The sequence below is a fragment of the Cnephaeus nilssonii genome (assembly GCF_951640355.1).
Source record: "Cnephaeus nilssonii genome assembly, chromosome: 1".
Taxonomy (NCBI): Eukaryota; Metazoa; Chordata; class Mammalia; order Chiroptera; family Vespertilionidae; genus Cnephaeus; species Cnephaeus nilssonii.
In genome coordinates, this window is record NC_137072.1 from 93169358 (window position 1) to 93185718 (window position 16361).

The following is a 16361-nucleotide window of genomic DNA, read 5'->3' on the forward strand; positions in this document are numbered from 1 at the left end:
ATGGAAGGGCAGGTCCCAGCTGACCTCTGGGCCCCCCATGTGTCCCCCTCTGCCTGAGTCATGGTGCCCAAGTCCCCACGCGGAGATGCAATGAGTGCGGCCAGACGCTGTAGGCCAGGGTGCAGTGTGGGCCTCTGGGCTGCCCACCAGTGCCGCACAGAAGCCAGGTGGGCAGTACACTCTCTCCCAGCCGGCCTCGCAGACCAGCTCCTACGCAAACCCACGGGGAGCCCGACCGGCCCCTGCGGTCCCAGTGACTGTGGCCTGGCTCACTCGGAAGAGGCCGCATGGTTGTGGGGAGGCCTCCTCACGAGGCCTGGCACCTAAGTGCGGGGACTTCCTTGGTGCACGAGCCCTGGTTTCCCAGGGGAGGGTGCAGGAGGAGAGAGAGCGAGCTTGGCGGACACCCCGAATTCTCACTGCACCTCCGTCGCAGCCCCTGCCCGGGCCATGTGGGAGGTTGGCCACCGCACACACACACACACACACCCCGCCCCCCAGTTCCCCATCTCAGCCCAGGGCCCGTTCCCGATCGGGCAAGCAGGGCCTGCCGGCCACTGGTTGCCATCTGCAGGGCGATCAGTGGGGTGATTGGGCCCCTGCTCACACCTACCTTGGCCTGGTGCCGCCTGCTCACATGCTCCACCATCCTGCTGCGGTCCCGCTCTCATCGGGGCCCATCGGGGCCAGCAGCGCCTCCACTGCTGCCAACTGCCAGCGCCGTGTCGCTGACGCCCACCATGTTCCACGCCTCCCCCTTGTGGTCAGCGCACGTCATAGCGAGTGGTCGAACTCCTGGTCAAACAATTTGCATATTAGGCTTTTATTATATAGTACTAGTGGCCTGGTGCATGAACTCGTGCACATTGAAAGGAAATTAATTAGAAGAAATATTTTAATATTGTTATTTGCCCTTTTGCTATAATAGAAGTGTCAACCAAATTCACGATCAACAATGACAGATGGAAACACACGCGTACGATTAGCACCAGCAAGAGCTTTATATGTATTGCGCATGCGCGAGTCAACTTTGCCTTTTGTAGATATAGAATTAACTTGCTTAATTAGACCTGCTTTCTGATGTAGCTAAACTTTTTTCAGCCCAGTGAAGCATCCCAACTTGTCTTTCAAGTAATTGTCAGCAACACAGCAGTAAATATCAGCACCAAGTGGGTTATTGTTGTAGATCACGCAGGGAGAACACAGGGTAAAATGTTTAACTGCAGCAGTGTTTGACTATATTCTGCGCAGTGAGCAAACCTGAAGTCATTTTCAAGGTCCACCATGTCTTCTTTTCAGTTGGGTCAAGTTTCTAAATGTTCTAAGTCTCCATTTTCCAGCAAATGAAAAGAAAATAGGATTCCACCGAGTCTCCTATCTACCTACTCCAGGACTTCTGTGAGGATCAAATGAAATGAGGCACGGGCATTTGGTTAAAGTGTAAATGTTTCCACCTGGCTATAAAGCAAGTTGTGTTCCTGGGCTGAAGAAACTGCAAGGAGGCTAGTCACTAGGGAGAGGAAGTCGGGCGTTGCTGCGTGCCGTCATTACCCAGACAGTCGGACACTTGGCATATTAGCCTTTTATATATATACTAGTAGATTCTCAAACATCATCCTTCCTTTCCAGTTCCTCCCTTGTTTTATTCCATATCACCCCTTTACCATGCTCTGTGTCTGTTGGATGGCTGTGGTTCTTCTCACTTGGGCTCTGGACACGTCTGTCTATGGAATTCTCCTGCCTGTTGGCACTAAACTTGGAAGACTGTAATTTGTTTCCTCTTTTAACAAAACCCTCTCTCTCTCTCTCTTTTTTTTTTTTTTTTCCATTTCCCAGCAGATGTATGGAGTGATCACTCATTTCAGACTGACCCGGATTTGCCTCCTGGCTGGAAAAGAGTCAACGACGTCGCTGGGACCTATTACTGGCACATACCAACAGGAGCGACGCAGTGGGAGCGCCCCGTCTCCCTCCCGGCGGATCTCCAGGGATCTAGGAAAGGCTCGCTTAGTTCTGTAACGCCATCTCCCACCCCAGAGAGCGAGGTAAAACGGAGTCTCTTTGTAACGACTTAGTAGAGTGGATGTAACTGGTGATTTCTCTTTACACTCACTGCTTCTGCCCCAACAGGTCATCCAGGTAAGCTTTTTGATTGTCGTGCATGCTGCATTTGAAACCTCAGTAATGCTACCTCTTGGTAAATAGTGTTAATACCATCTTTCAGGGATGTTTTCATTTTTTAATGGCTTTTGATCTCTTGAAACACTGTTTCAGGTACACCAAGTAAGAGGGGCTGATTAATGAGAAGTGGTTAAGATTCCCCAGGGCTCCCAGAGGCAATATTTTACTCTGTAGGTGTCATTGCGTGGTGCTGACTCCATAAAATATTTACACACAGAAGAACGTCTCTTGGCCAGACGTCTTATAATTACTGCATATCTTATTATCCTTGGGTTCATTGGATTGCATGGAGAGGATGTCTGTAAGAATAACCCTTGAGAGCCCTTAAAAGCTTAATTTCTATTTTAAAAACAGGATCTGTTTATTTAGCAGAAGTGACGTGATTTTAGAAATAATGAGCAGCATAAATTTTTGCTGTCCCTGAGGAAGAAATCGGAATGTTTAAACAAAGAATTGAGGCATTAAAAAAAAATTCCATTGTGGTATTTATTAATATAAAGAGTCCTGCAGAGAACCTCTGTGAATCCTGCTAATGAAATAGTCAAGAGAATTACATTTGAAAAAGGTCACAATTATATCATGGCTTTTTTTTTTTTATGTAATAAAAGTGATTTGATCACTGACACCAAGACATTTTTGCTTTTCTCTGACCACAATCTTGTTTTTTTTAAACAACCCATTTTCTTTTACTTTGGGGACATGGATGACATTTGAACTGCATCTCTTACCTGCAAAGCTCCTCTATATATTTGCAACTATTATCACCCTTCCTGTAGGAAAAGGAAAGAGATCTTGTTTTCTACATCTTTGATTATTTACTTGCTCTTCTCTGGGAGGCAGTAAAACCTACCTTCCCACCACATCCTGCTGTTACGGAGCCACGTAGGATTTTGTTGTTTATCACCGGGCGATTTTGATAACATTTCATTGAAGCATCATATTCCTGCTCTCTGAGCAAATTCCACTCCGTCAATTATTCATCTAGTGTTAGGTGCACTGGGGGAGAAAGATGAACGAACACAGCCCTGATGCTCACAGAGCGTGGCAGTGGCCTCCCAGAACCTGAGCCTGTTCTCGCTGAGGCACGGATATCCTCTCTTCCTTACCCACACACCTTTGCTCTTGGCATCTCTGTTAGAGTCTTTCTCCATTCCAAGGCTTCGATCCCCTATTGCGACCCTTCAACCATCTTCACCAATGAGAAGTGCCATACAGCCAGAGAATGCCAGGGTGGGAAGGGGCCATTTGACACCAGTGTCCATACATCGGAGACAGGGAAACTGAGGCACAGAGAGGTCAGTGACCAGCGGCAATACTGGGTGTAGAACTTGGACTTCCCAAATCCTCCTGAATTACAGGCCTGAGTGCTTCTCACTCCTCTTCCTTGGCTTTGGCGGTTCAGCCTGCTCTGCTTTCACTTGGACCCAGCGGGGAGGAGATTAGAGTATCTTTGAGTTCCCATTTGTGTTCAGTGACTCTCTTGTCCTCTGTATGTGGGAGAAATGAAGTCCTTCTAAAGCTCACCTCCTGGGGCCAGGGTGTGGGTATGGTGGTGTCCAGGAGGGCACCCCACGGTTTCTGTGTCTCGGATTTTTATTTCTTCAATGACTATAGTAGACTTTCATTCCTTGTTTTGGGAAGAATGCAGCACAGGTGGGCAGCTGGCCCCGGGGGCCAGTGTCAGGTAGCGAGTCCACCTCTCACCCCTGAGCCTTTTTCTGATGCCCAGTTTTGCCTATTCTTCCCCCTCTTCATGCCTGCTTCCTTCTTCCCATCTACAGGTTGGGGGTCCCTTCCCCTGGCCCTCCCTCCCCCATCCTAGAGTACAGGGTTTCCCTCACACCCCCATTGCTCAGCCTCTGCTGCTATTTATGACTTACTGTGGCTTTCAGGATATTTCATGGATGTCATTTCATTTGTTCCTTCAAGACTCTTCATGTGGCAGGGAAGACCGCCATCATGTTCCCTGTTTAAGAAAAGCGGTAGCTGAGGCTCACTTCCTGGAGTAAGCAGGCAGCTGGTGTCGGGGTGGGCATTCACCCGGTCCTCTGGCCCCAGGGCCTGTGCTCTGCCCAGGACTGAGTGAATTTCCACCTCCCTGTTGGTTCCATTCCTCTCTTCTGTTGCTAACCACGCCATTGTTCTTGACAAAGTCTCATCCTTCCAAGGAACTTTGCTAATGGATGTGTAGTGTTTGAAGTTTCAGAGGGAGAGTGACTGCTATCCAGCACTTAGATAGGCCAATGGGATAGGTGTTCTTCAGATGAACCTTTCCGTTGTTTGCTTCATGCATGTTTTTCCTGTACATAAGGCCACCCATTAAGTCAAAGAACCAAGCAGACTTTAAAGCCAATAAATTACAAGGAGACATATGTTGTCCTTTAAACAATAAAGAATTAAAAAACAAATAAAATAAAAGCCAATGAATTAAAATCATAGGGGCAAAGGTAGAGAGAACAAGTGGAGTATTGGGGGAAAGACCCAGCTGTCACGTACCCAGGGCGTGCAGATGCTGCAACGGATATTAAATCAGAGGCAATGAGGGTGATTGCGTGTTTACAGGGCCAGGCTCATGCCTTATCACCTCAGTCCTCATAAAACCCTATGCACCTGGCACCAGACTTGTCACTCTCGTTTCCCATTTGACCGCACTGAGACACAGAGAGTGGAAGGAGCTTGTTCAAGATCACACACCTGACCCCCGGTAGAGTCGAGCTTGAATGAAGGTCCCCCTCGTCCCAAGCTTCACTGTACTGTATGTGAGGGGCTTGGAGAGCCTGGAATCTCTTCATCTCCCCCAGACGAGGGCTGTGTCATATGCAGAACCTTCCAGAAAATGACTTCTCTTGATAACATTATCTCAGGTCCTAACAACCGTTAAAGAGATGTGATTATTTCTGACACCATTTCTTTGATCCCTAAATAGACTCTATTTCAGCTAATTTGGAAACATGAGAGAAAGGGAAATGTTAAGGGAGAGAAGAAACTTCTAAGATGTTGTGTTAGAAATGCATATTTTATTCAGCTTTTCTCTGAGCTGGCTTTTTAGAAAAGAGTGAGTGCCAGATCTGTTGACTAAGCCCCACAAAAGTTTAGGACTGACGGCTTCCTTACAGTTTGACGATTTTACATATCACGTTCCAGAGCTGACTGGGGAAGTGTTAAGCGCAGCGGATAATGTTTCCTCTCCACATCCCAGCAGTATTTTCGAACGTTTATAAACTGGCCAGGAAGCTTTTGCTGCTGAAATTTGGCCCGTGATCATCTCCCCCCAGTCTGTTGACTTGTTCCAAATTATTTAGAGGTTGAATTTTAGAAGAGGGAGCCACACAAAATATGTTTATGGATAACTAATAGCCCTTAGGCAAGTCGTCCTTATACTCTTTCCAGCCCAAAGGTGCTTCCCAGTTCCTTAAGGAGAGAGGATGGAGGAGAAAGTAGGGTTTTGTTTGAGTTGTGGAATTGCTTTCCAAGATCTCAGCAGAGAAATATGGAAGAAGAAAACTCTCCCTGGGCAAGGTTAGAGAACTGAATTCCTTTAGTGGATTCATCCTCACGCAGCGTCTGCTGTGTGGTCACGAAGGTGCCACACTCCAGGTGCTGGGTCAGTCCCCCGGACACACTGTCTCTGAGGAGCTAGGCCACAGGGCTGCCTGAGAACCCAGAATGGAGCACAATCACCGTAATCAGGGTCAGAAGCGCTGACCCTGGGCAAGGTCAGGTCAGGCACCGGGAGAATGTGTCCCCAGCTGTAACTCTAATGCCAGACCATCACTCTCTGTGCCCGAGAGATGATCAACCGGGCGGTCATGGCTCATGGAAGATGGTCTCTGTTCTTCCCTTACGACCCTGTCCCCCTGTCTTCGTGCTGTGACTTTGCCCACCACCTGCCTTTTCCTCTTTGGCTTTCTCTTTGTCTCTTCTCTCCTTTCATAGCTCACTCCCACCATCCAGACTACAGGCTGGGGCAGCTGCAGACTTCCTGTAGAACCAAAGAATCTCTGTTGGGTTGTTTTATTTTTATTATTTTTTTTTTAAATAATTTTTATTGATTTTTTACAGAGAGGAAGGGAGAGGGATAGAGAGTTAGAAACACCAATGAGAGAGAAACATCGATCAGTTGCCTCCTGCACACTCCCTACTGGGGATGTGCCTGCAAACCAGGTGCATGCTCTTGACTGAAATAGAACCTGGGACCCTTCAGTTGGCAGGCCGATGCTCTATCCACTGAGCCAGACCAGTGAGGGTGGGTTGTTTTATTTTTAAAAAAATGTATTAGCTACAATATTGTATTCTCTCCCCTTAATTAAAAAAAAATAGATGAATAGAATATGTGGTTCTGAAAATTTAAAACAAATTGTTGAATTCCATTGCCCTTAATTTAAAGAAAAAGAAATTATGGTCACTTATTGAAGAGAGGAAAAAAAAATTTTAATGACTATTTTTAAATACAGAAGGAAAGAAAAAGGTCTTTGGCCTAACCATAACATAAAATGTCAGTTTCTATTTTTCCTTACTTGATTTTTGTGTGAAAGGGTTTCTTGAGGAATACCCATGTTTTTTTAAGTTTTTTTGAAAAATCACTGTATTAGGCCTTTGTTTATTTAAATCTGTAAAGGGTGATTGTTGGAAGCTTGCCAGCTGACTCATGTCTTCGTAGCATGAGAGCTAGATTCATGTAGTTTTAGGACTGTAATCGACTTTTACTTTACAGGGACCCTTTCGTCCAAAGAGTAAATACATAAAACATTTTTAGACACACTTACCGAGAACTTTTTATTAAATGATGAAGGTTTTTCTGAATACTTGTTTTTAAAAAATACTCTTCTTTCACTCTCCCCAGTCCCATCAGAGTATCTCTTAAGTATAAATAGCAATTTGAGATTTCTTTTGTCAGACATACACCCTTTTAAGAAAAAATTTCTCTGCAAAAACACAGTGATCTTAGTCTTCCTAATTCATGTTCTGATATCCTCTTTCAAATTTGACTTAAGTGAAAACCAAAGATTGATCACATGTAAACAATGATGATGATTTGGAGCTAAATAGAACTAGTTTCCTTTTGAAAAAGAGATTTTAGCTTAAATTTTATTTTCTACTCGATACCCCTACAACAGTGACTCTAAACCTTTTTTGGTCTCTGGCCCCTCTGGAAATATAAGAAAAATTGGGGATCATTTCCCCTGGAAAACACACATGCACAAGAGGCCACCCATGCCAGGGGGCTCCCAGGTACCCTCAGCTAACCCCTGGAGACCCTCCTGCATTATTCATTTTCTCCTCAGTGAAAGCCAAACAGTGCTTTTGGGGATGGAGAAGGAAGGAGGTAACAGACTGGGCAGCATTCATACTCTTTTATTCAATAAAAAGAGTTTATTTTAGCCAAAACCGGTTTGGCTCAGTGGATAGAGCGTCGGCCTGCAGACTGAAAGGTCCCAGGTTCGATTCCGGTCAAGGGCATGTACCTTGGTTGTGGGCACATCCCCAGTGGGGGGTGTGCAGGAGGCAGCTGATCGATGTTTCTCTCTCATCGATGTTTCTAGCTTTCTATCCCTCTCCATTCCTCTCTGTAAAAAATCAATAAAATATATATATATATATTTAAAAAAAAAAAAGAGTTTATTTTAAAGATAAATACAGTGGCCTACGTTCTAATTTGTTTTGAAAAACTGCAGTTCAGGTGCCTAGTCCAAGAAGAAAGCAACAAAGACACCAAGCGTGCGAGAGAGTTTGTGGATCTAAGTTTGCCATGGCTTTGCCCTTGCAGAGTCCCTCAGAGTTAGATAAGTGCGTCTTTCAACACCCGGGCTATTGGAACTTGGCTCCTTCTGCTTTGAGTGGTTTTAAAAAATTGTATTAATGTTGTGAGCTAAAGGTACGGGCAGTGCTTTCTTCTCATTGTCAAAGGACTGTAGTTGACATTTCCATTGTTGATTTACTATCTGAGAAAAAAGATCTGCCCGCCGAGTCAATGCAACAAATTCATAAGGGTGTCCCTGGGCCTGATTAGTATTATCTCCCCAAATCTTAGATGAAAAATATTTGAATATTCACTCAATCTAGTGAAGGGGGGGGGGGATTTCCCCACTAGAAGTTTTTGTTTGGATTCAAAGATCTATTGTAAGAGTTCTTCCAACAAGGCAAGGCTTCCTGCTTTGTTCTGTAATTGTGTTTAGTGATCAAATATTAATTAATGTGTGAAGAGGCTTGTGTGTCCGAGAAGCAGGGCTTTCTATGGATTAGAGGAACTTACGTTCGCTTGCTCAGGGCTAAATCTCAGCAAGATGGTGATGTCAAGCTGTTCCTTACTAACTCTTTCCCGTTCGTTGTCCTTTTTATTTCTTTAAAATGAAAATAATTTGACCCCTCAGCTTTTTATGCCCTTGGCCAGGGACATTCCTCAGTTTCCAAACCAGCCCATTGACAAGTGTACCCCTCACTGCACCCCTACCTAAGACAACAGCTTAGTTTGCTTCATGGGAAAGACAATGGTCCCAATGGGGTTAGCTGTGCTGGGGATTTAATATTTGGAAGCATTTTGTTTGCTTGTAAGGCCGCAGTTAGCAAACAAGTTCTCTGTCTGCTAATACTGTTCAGGCATGTGTTTCGGTAAGTAAAGTGCCCTCTCTTTCCTGCTGCCTAGTCTTTTGGATGCTCACCTAGACCTAGAGAAAGTGAGCTAGCAAGTGGCTGTTAGAGTGAATTTGTTCCCTAACCCATCCTGTGAATATCAATGCTAACAACAGTGTCTTGTGTCTTTTTTTTTTTCTTTCCTTTCCTTTTTCTTTCCTTTTCTTTTTTTTTTAAATCAATGTGCTTTTTTCCCTGTGTGAATAATTATATGTCTAGAAACAGCCATGGAGTGATTTTGCTGTTCTGAATGGGGGAAAGATTAATAGTGACATTTGGAAGGCAAGTATATTGTCAGCTTTTAGATCATTTGCTGTGTTGTCCTTTGTGCATGGCTGTGGCTGTACCTTTCTCTTCTCTGCGAGCATCATGCATTCGGCAGGGACGGAGTGACGGGGCTTCTTGCTAGGGACGCCCAGCTCACACACACGTGGCCTTTTTATTGACGTCTCCCCTTGCGAATGACTTCAAGCTGATTGCCCCGGGCTGCCTGCTGTCTGTGAGCAGCACCTTGCACGGAGCCAGCAAGCACCCAGCAGCCCTTGCATGCCTCCTCCTGCCTACGCTCACGTGCACTCTGCCTCCGGCCGGGAGGACTCTCCTCTCTCATGATATTTGCAGCCGTGTCACGGGCCCTCCCCCATTCTCCACTAACAGGCGTCTGTTTTCCTCTAGGATCTGCACGCAGCCACCGTTAACCCGGACCCCAGTCTCAAAGAGTTTGAAGGAGCAACACTACGCTATGCGTCTTTGAAACTCAGGTAGGGCATTGGGACGCCCAGCCGTGATGGGTGGCTTTTTTGCCACCAAAGTTTGCAATGGAATCCTAAGTCCCGTTTTCTGCTTGTTTGTTTTTTTCTAGAAATGCCCCACATGCTGATGATGACGATTCTTGTAGTATCAACAGTGACCCAGAAGCGAAGGTTGGTAAAAACGTGCTTTCAGCGACTAGGTTATAGTTTCACCTCAAAGTAATGACTTTGGATAATGGCCCAGTTCTTACAAACCATCAACCCAGAGCCACTTATTAAGTAATTATCCCTCGATGCGCTGTCTTTTCTAATCTCCCCAACACTTAAAGTAAATCCCTATAGACCACGTTAGCTTTGGGAGGATTTCTGTGATCATCACGACTCTGCCTGTATCGGCTTTTTGCACAACGTGGCAAGTTAAAATTACTGTTTGACCGGATGGGCTTCAGAAGCCTTTACAGGTAAACCCGGTTCTGCCTCGCAGGTGGTATGAGACCCCTCACGCCGCCTCCTCCAGGGTGGCCTCACACCTGTGCAGGGCGAAGCCTCCTTGCCGTGCCTGTCATCAGCGCAGGCACGCTTTATGATGGAGAGTGAGAGTGAACTGTTGCTTTTGGCCTTCTGGTGGGGTACCCGAGGGCCAGCCTTATGGGCTTGGTGTCATGCCGTTGTACAGGGCTCTTTGCTGTGAATCAGGGCCTCAGGCCTGGGGTTTCATTCAATGCAGTTGCCGCCTTGACATTCTTAATCATTTCATCTTTGACTTTGTGTGTTAGTGAGTCCCGTGGGGCAATGGAGTGTGCACCAGGGGTTGGAGCCTTAGCTTGTGCACGGCCCTCCACCTCCCTACACCAGACTCTGCCAGACCTCCCTACCCCTGTCCCCACCCAGCCACCTCTGTTGCCTTCCACCCCAGTAGGAGCCTAGCGTGAGCATGGGGAGAGTTGGTGTTGGGCACATAAGGTCCACGGTGTCTCAGGAAGGGTCAAAGCAGTGGCCTGCCCGGCCCAGGCTGGCAGCACCTGGGGTGTTTAGTGGTTGATTCTGGTGGGTGAAGCCTGCCTACTCTCATTCTAGGGACCTAGCATGTCCTGGTGCAGATGTTGCAATAAACTTGAGGGACCTATCTGCTTTGGGTTGAGGGTTAGGGGAGTGAGTCCATGGAAAAGGGGGGTTCCTGGCTCAATTTCGCCACCTCTGATGGGAGGGGGAACCCAGAAGATGATGGTCTGTGGGGGTGGGCAGGGCCCCTGGGGCCTGGGATGGTCTGCACTCACCCTGCCAGTATCCCCGAGCCCGAGGGAGCGTAAATAACAAGCTAAAAACATCATAAGTCAAGAGAGGGAGAATGCCAAAGTGAGACGTTTCATGTTTTAATACTTTTGCAGCATTTTTTTCCCCTGCTCTTTTGAACAAGGGGGCCCCAATTTTCATTTTCATTTGCAAAGTCTGAAGCTGGTTCTAGATATTTTTTTGTGAATCACAAAGCGGATCTGTGTCTGTGAATAAAACAGGGAACAGGCTCCCTTAGTCGCAGTTACACCTCACAGGCCCAGAGCCTTGACTCCTTTGCCGGAAACTGCCGAAGTGCCATGGCTTCGGTAAGACACGCAGGGTTCATGGTTGATGACTCCACTGCTCCTCATCTGCTCGGCTTCATTCCAAGCACAGCCTGATCGCACGAAGGCCGCTTGGAGCCGGCAGTGTTCTGTTCGGAAGAAGTCCTTGGCCTGCCGCTAGCATGCTGGCCTTTATTTTATTTTATTTTTTAAACTAGTGGCCCGGTGCACGAAATTCGTGCACATTAAAAGGGGATTAATTAGAGGAAATATTTTAATATTGCTATTTGCCCTTTCTCTATAATAGAAGTGTCAGAGATGAAAGAAAATTAGTAAAATGTATATGAAAACCTTCCTCCTGTCAGAGTCTGGGGCACGCCATGGGACCCAGAGTCAAGTCCCTGCCCACCCACATGCACCTCAAAATCGCGTGAGTCCCAGACCCAGCCGCCCCCGCCTCCATTGGGCTAGACCCAGACCCGGCCATCCCACCCCTGTCAAGCCCTGCCAGGCAGGGGAAGTAGCCTTAGTTCCCCTGGCCCGGTGCCAGGACGGGGGGGTAGCCTGAAGTCCCCTGTCAAGCCCCATGGGGGCAGGGGAGAGCGCATTATCAGTGCATTACCACCCAGGATCTCAAGGTCCTTGTGCTATAGAAAGTCACCGTTGCTGTTGAGAACCCCAAGCATAGAGGGAGGGGAAAGGGCCAGCCCAGACCAGGGCGGGGGGCGTGCCTTGAGGTCCTCCATCAAGGTGCACCCTGTATGCTGGGTCAGGGGAACTCAGGCCGTGCCCCCCACCCAGCGGGGCTTGACAGACCTCAGGCCATGCCCCCCACCCAGCGGGGCTTGACAGGGGATCTCAGGCCATGTTCCCCACCTGGCAGGGCTTGACGGAGGACCTCAAGGCATGCCCCATGCCCTGGTCTGGGCTGGCCCTTTCCCCTCCCTCTATGCTTGGGGTTCTCAACAGCAACAGTGACTTTCTATAGCACGAGGACCTTGAGATCCTGGGTGGGCGGGGTAGTGAGAAGCAGGTGTGGAAGCCCCGTCAGGTGGGGAACATGGCCTGAGATCCCCTGTCAAGCCCTGCTGGGTGGGGGGCATGGCCTGAGGTCCCCCATCAAGCCCCACCAGGTGGCGGGGTGCAGCCTCAGGTTCCCCAGCCCAGCACTGGGAGAAGGGCGCAGCCTCAGGTCCCCCGTCAAGCCCTGCTGGGCAGGGGCATGGCCTGAGTTCCCCTGACCCAGCATATGGGGGTTCACCTTGAGGTCCCCAGTCAAGCGAGCTGGGCGGGGGGCATGGCCTCAGGTCCCCTGGCCTGGCACTGGGGCGGGGGGTGCGGCCTCAGGTCCCCCAGCCTGATGCCAGGGTGGGGGGCGTGGCCTGAGGTCCCCTGTCAAGCCCCACCGGGGCAGGGGAGGACATAACCTCAGGTCCCTGCTGATTGCTTGTTAAGGCTCCTTATGGGAACTTGGCCTCACCTGTGGGTACAGCCATCGTAGTGACGGAGTGATGGTCAATTAGCATACTCCCTCTTTATTAGATAGGATATCTTTTTTTTATTTTTTACAGAGAGGAAGGGAGAGGGATAGAGAGTTAGAAACATCGATGGGAGAGAAACATCGATCAGCTGCCTCCTGCACACCCCCTACTGGGGATGTGCCCGCAACCAAGGTACATGCCCTTGACCGGAATCGAACCTGGGACCCTTCAGTCCACAGGCCGAAGCTCTATCCACTGAGCCAAACCAGTTAGGGTGCATGCTGGCCTTTAAGGATACATTTTATGGCAAGGAAGGGATGCAGTATAACAGGAAGGTGGGATGTGAATAATTTGCTTTGCTACCAGGTGTTATACAAGGGCCATCAGCACAGGCTGGAGGAGGAGGGGTGAGCGGCAGCAGTATCTCTCTCCACTCTTTTTATTTTTAACCCTTACCTGAGGATATGTTTTTATTGGTTTTAGAGAGAGAAGAAGGGGGAGGAGAGAAAGAGAGAGACATTGATGTGAGAGAGAAACATTGATCAGCTGCCTCCCACATGCACCCCAACTGGGGATCGAAGGAACCTACAACCTAGGTACATGTCCTGACCAAGACTCGAACCCACAGTGCTTTGGTGTACGGGATGGTGTTCCAAACAACCTTGCCACCCGGCCAGGGCTCTTTCTCCATCCTCAAGGGCTGGGGCAGTGAGGGCCCTAAAGCTACCGTTCGAAACTGACAAGAGAGGGCTCAGAGGGTGGTGCCTGGAACGGGGAGGGAATTGGTACCAGGCATGGAGGCCTGGCTGAAATACCACCGAAGTCGACGCTTTCTCTTTTTCCCTCCGAGGTGTTTTGCTTATCGAGCTCTTACCTGCCACCTTTCTGTGGCCAGCAGGTCTGTCCCCACACCTGTTGTGAATGTGTTCGTGCTGGTGCGGAGGCCAGCTTTCTCGTAAGGTGCTGCAGTTGTGCTCAGTTCTAAACAAGAAAGTACATGCGCTGTATTATTTACTGTGTACCCTACTTTGTTCCCTAAAAGATACGAGAAGACTTATGAGAAGGAATGTTTTCTTTGGGAGGCACAGAAAGATAAGGGCATTATCAGTGCATCAGTCTGTGTGCATCGAGGGTGAATGACATGAACCTCTAAGGGCAACTCAGAATCTTGGAGGGACTTCAGCAAAGTGCACCCGCTTCTCACTGCCCCGCCCACCCAGGACCTCAAGGTCCTCGTACTGTAGAAAGTCACTGTTGCTGTTGAGAATCTCAAGCATAGAGGGAGGGGAAAGGGCTCTGAACCCCACTTTATATGAGTCACACTGCAGAGCGCAAAAGCACCCCAGCTCCTTGTGGAATGTGATGGTTTTTCTAGTACCTCGTCCTAAAATCACTGTAATCACGAGTCTTTATTGAGGGCTAACTTTTTGCCAGGCATGATCCTAAAGATTTATTTCCTCTGACTCTCACCCTCATAAAAATGTAGGGGGCCAAGTACCATTGTCCCCATGTTGCAGATGAGGACACCGAGGCCTGGAAAGTTCAGCGGCGAATCAGTCGTGGAGTCACAATTGGCGCCCAGGCCATCGGGCTCCAGCGCCCTTGCCCACTAGACTTCACTGGGAGCTTTCTGTAGGGGCCCCCAGCAAATAATGTGATCAGTGTCCTCCACGAATGCCAAGCACTCAGAGACAGAGAGAAATTTGGGTATTGTCTAATGTTGGTATTTCACAGCATTAGTCACTGGAAAGGAAGGACAAACACCCAAGCAAAACTCCTTCTCTGAAAACCGGTGGGGGATGGTGGACCCGCCTGCGGGTCTGACTTGAGGCCGAGATGAACTCTGGACTCCAGAAGTGCAGTGGATGCAGTGTTTTCCAGACCCCTCCTCAGTAGTATCATTTCAGTTGGTCTTACGATAAAGGTGGGCCCACAGCAGGAGGAAGCGGGGGTTGGAGTGGAGGGGGTCTGCATCGCTGGTGATTGGCAGATGTACACATTTGGGGCCACCGCTTAGTCCCCTTGCAGACACTGAGCTGTTGTCCGATGTGCTTCTCCTCGGGGTGCGTGGTCATGTGGTCACGCCACCATTCATGGCATCGGGCCAAGGGAAGCCCTGTGGAGAAAGCCAAGATGTTCTCAGAATTACAGCTATTTCAAAATTCAACAGCCCTAATGCATTTGCATTTTACAAATTTTGAAGAAGCCAGTGAGTTTAGAACTGACTTGAATGAAGCCACTTTGGAGGAAACCCTTCCCCCGCCCCCCATCTCCACGCCACCCCCCCCCACCCCCGCATCAACCCCCTCTCTCCCATCCACCCTCATAGTCGCTCCTCACCTATTTAATGTTGCCTCGGGCACCTAAGAGGGGACCAATGGCTAGAAAACAAGGATTTTCCAAATGCTCAAGCTTTGTATAAGTAACTCTTTAGATAAACATTTACATGCCATGTACTAGGAAACTGAGTACGACCCCTCCCCCCACCCCCAATAAGCAGAAAGTATCTTGTCTATAAAAGAAAAAATATTTAATTTCATGTACCCTGAAATTATAAGTGTAGTCTCTGAGGAGTGGTTCCTTAAAAAGTTATTATAGAAAGTTTCTTCTTTATTCCCTACATGACACTTACACGCCAAAAAGCACATTTTTAGGAATGTGGACACTTCCCAGTCCTCTGTGAGTCTGGGCGTCCTGATCATGGTTAGTCCAGCGAGACCTCTAAATAGCAACGGCAACACAGAATGCCTGTCTTGTCTCCCCACCCCGCCCTCCACCCAAAGAGCAAAGTGTTTTTATAACTCTGGAAATGTTCCTCGAGCCTACCTAATTTTTATACAGTAAGTCTTTTTGTAGTTGATCGCAATAGGTGTTTGTGTATAATTCTGAGCTCTTCGTTTTCACTTTAACAAAAATTAAGATTTATAAGAATCGCAGAGATTGAGTTCCCATATACCCTTCACCTAGCTTTCCCTAACAACATCTTCATAATCATGGCACGACCGTCAAAACTAAGAAGTTACTATTAACTAAACTTGATCCACATTTCCCTCCCCACCCCACTAATGTCCTTCTGTTCCAGGGCCCGGTCTAGGATGCTACATTGCATATAGTGAGCTCTTTAAAAATGGCTTCACATAGTCCTTTCTACAATCCTCAGTTCGCCATTCTTCATTCCATTATAATGTCCCATGTGATTTATAGCACCAGAGTTCGTCTAGGCACCCACTGGCCACAGAAACAATTTTCAGTACTACAGTGCAGATCTACGATTTCATAAAAATAAGTGACCTTTTTTTTTTTCTTTTAAATTATTGCTTTGGTGTAGGTTGCTAAAACTGATATTACCAGGTCAAAGGCTGTCAGTTCATGGCTTCTGTCCTCGAATACACCTCTTTCTCCACTGCCCACTCTGCTCCAGGCTTTGTCATTTTTATTTATTTGTCTTTGTTTTATTGCATGTGAGCGACTGCCCCCTACTTTCCAATTTCCTTTTCTTAAATCATCATCGAGACAGGACATTTCTTATGAAACTCTTTGTGTTTCTCTCTGTTATTGGCTATCAGTTTGTCTTATTTTTCTATGCATTTTTTAGATGAAAAATTTTATTGTGGGACAATTTTAGATTTACAGAAAAGTTGCAAAGATGGTGCAGCATTCTCCTTTACCCGTCACCCAGCTTCCCCTAATGTCTGTCTTACATGACCCTAGTACAGGTGTCAAAACGAAGACATTAACTTTGGTACAAAGCTAAATGC

General features: G+C 47.7%; 1 protein-coding gene across 9 annotated transcripts in view; it reads left to right on the forward strand.

The window, feature by feature from the left end:
• Positions 1-16361, forward strand: part of APBB2 (amyloid beta precursor protein binding family B member 2) — a 336993-nt gene that overhangs the window by 232126 nt on the left and 88506 nt on the right. For 7 of the 9 annotated variants that reach the window (XM_079777652.1, XM_079777646.1, XM_079777651.1 and 4 more), the window contains 4 exons: positions 1837-2045; positions 9031-9093; positions 9487-9572; positions 9674-9734. In XM_079777652.1, the coding sequence (XP_079633778.1) occupies positions 1837-2045; positions 9031-9093; positions 9487-9572; positions 9674-9734 (419 nt within the window). The remainder of the gene's footprint in view (positions 1-1836; positions 2046-9030; positions 9094-9486; positions 9573-9673; positions 9735-16361) is intronic. The other 2 variants (XM_079777650.1, XM_079777647.1) reach the window with 1 other exon arrangement.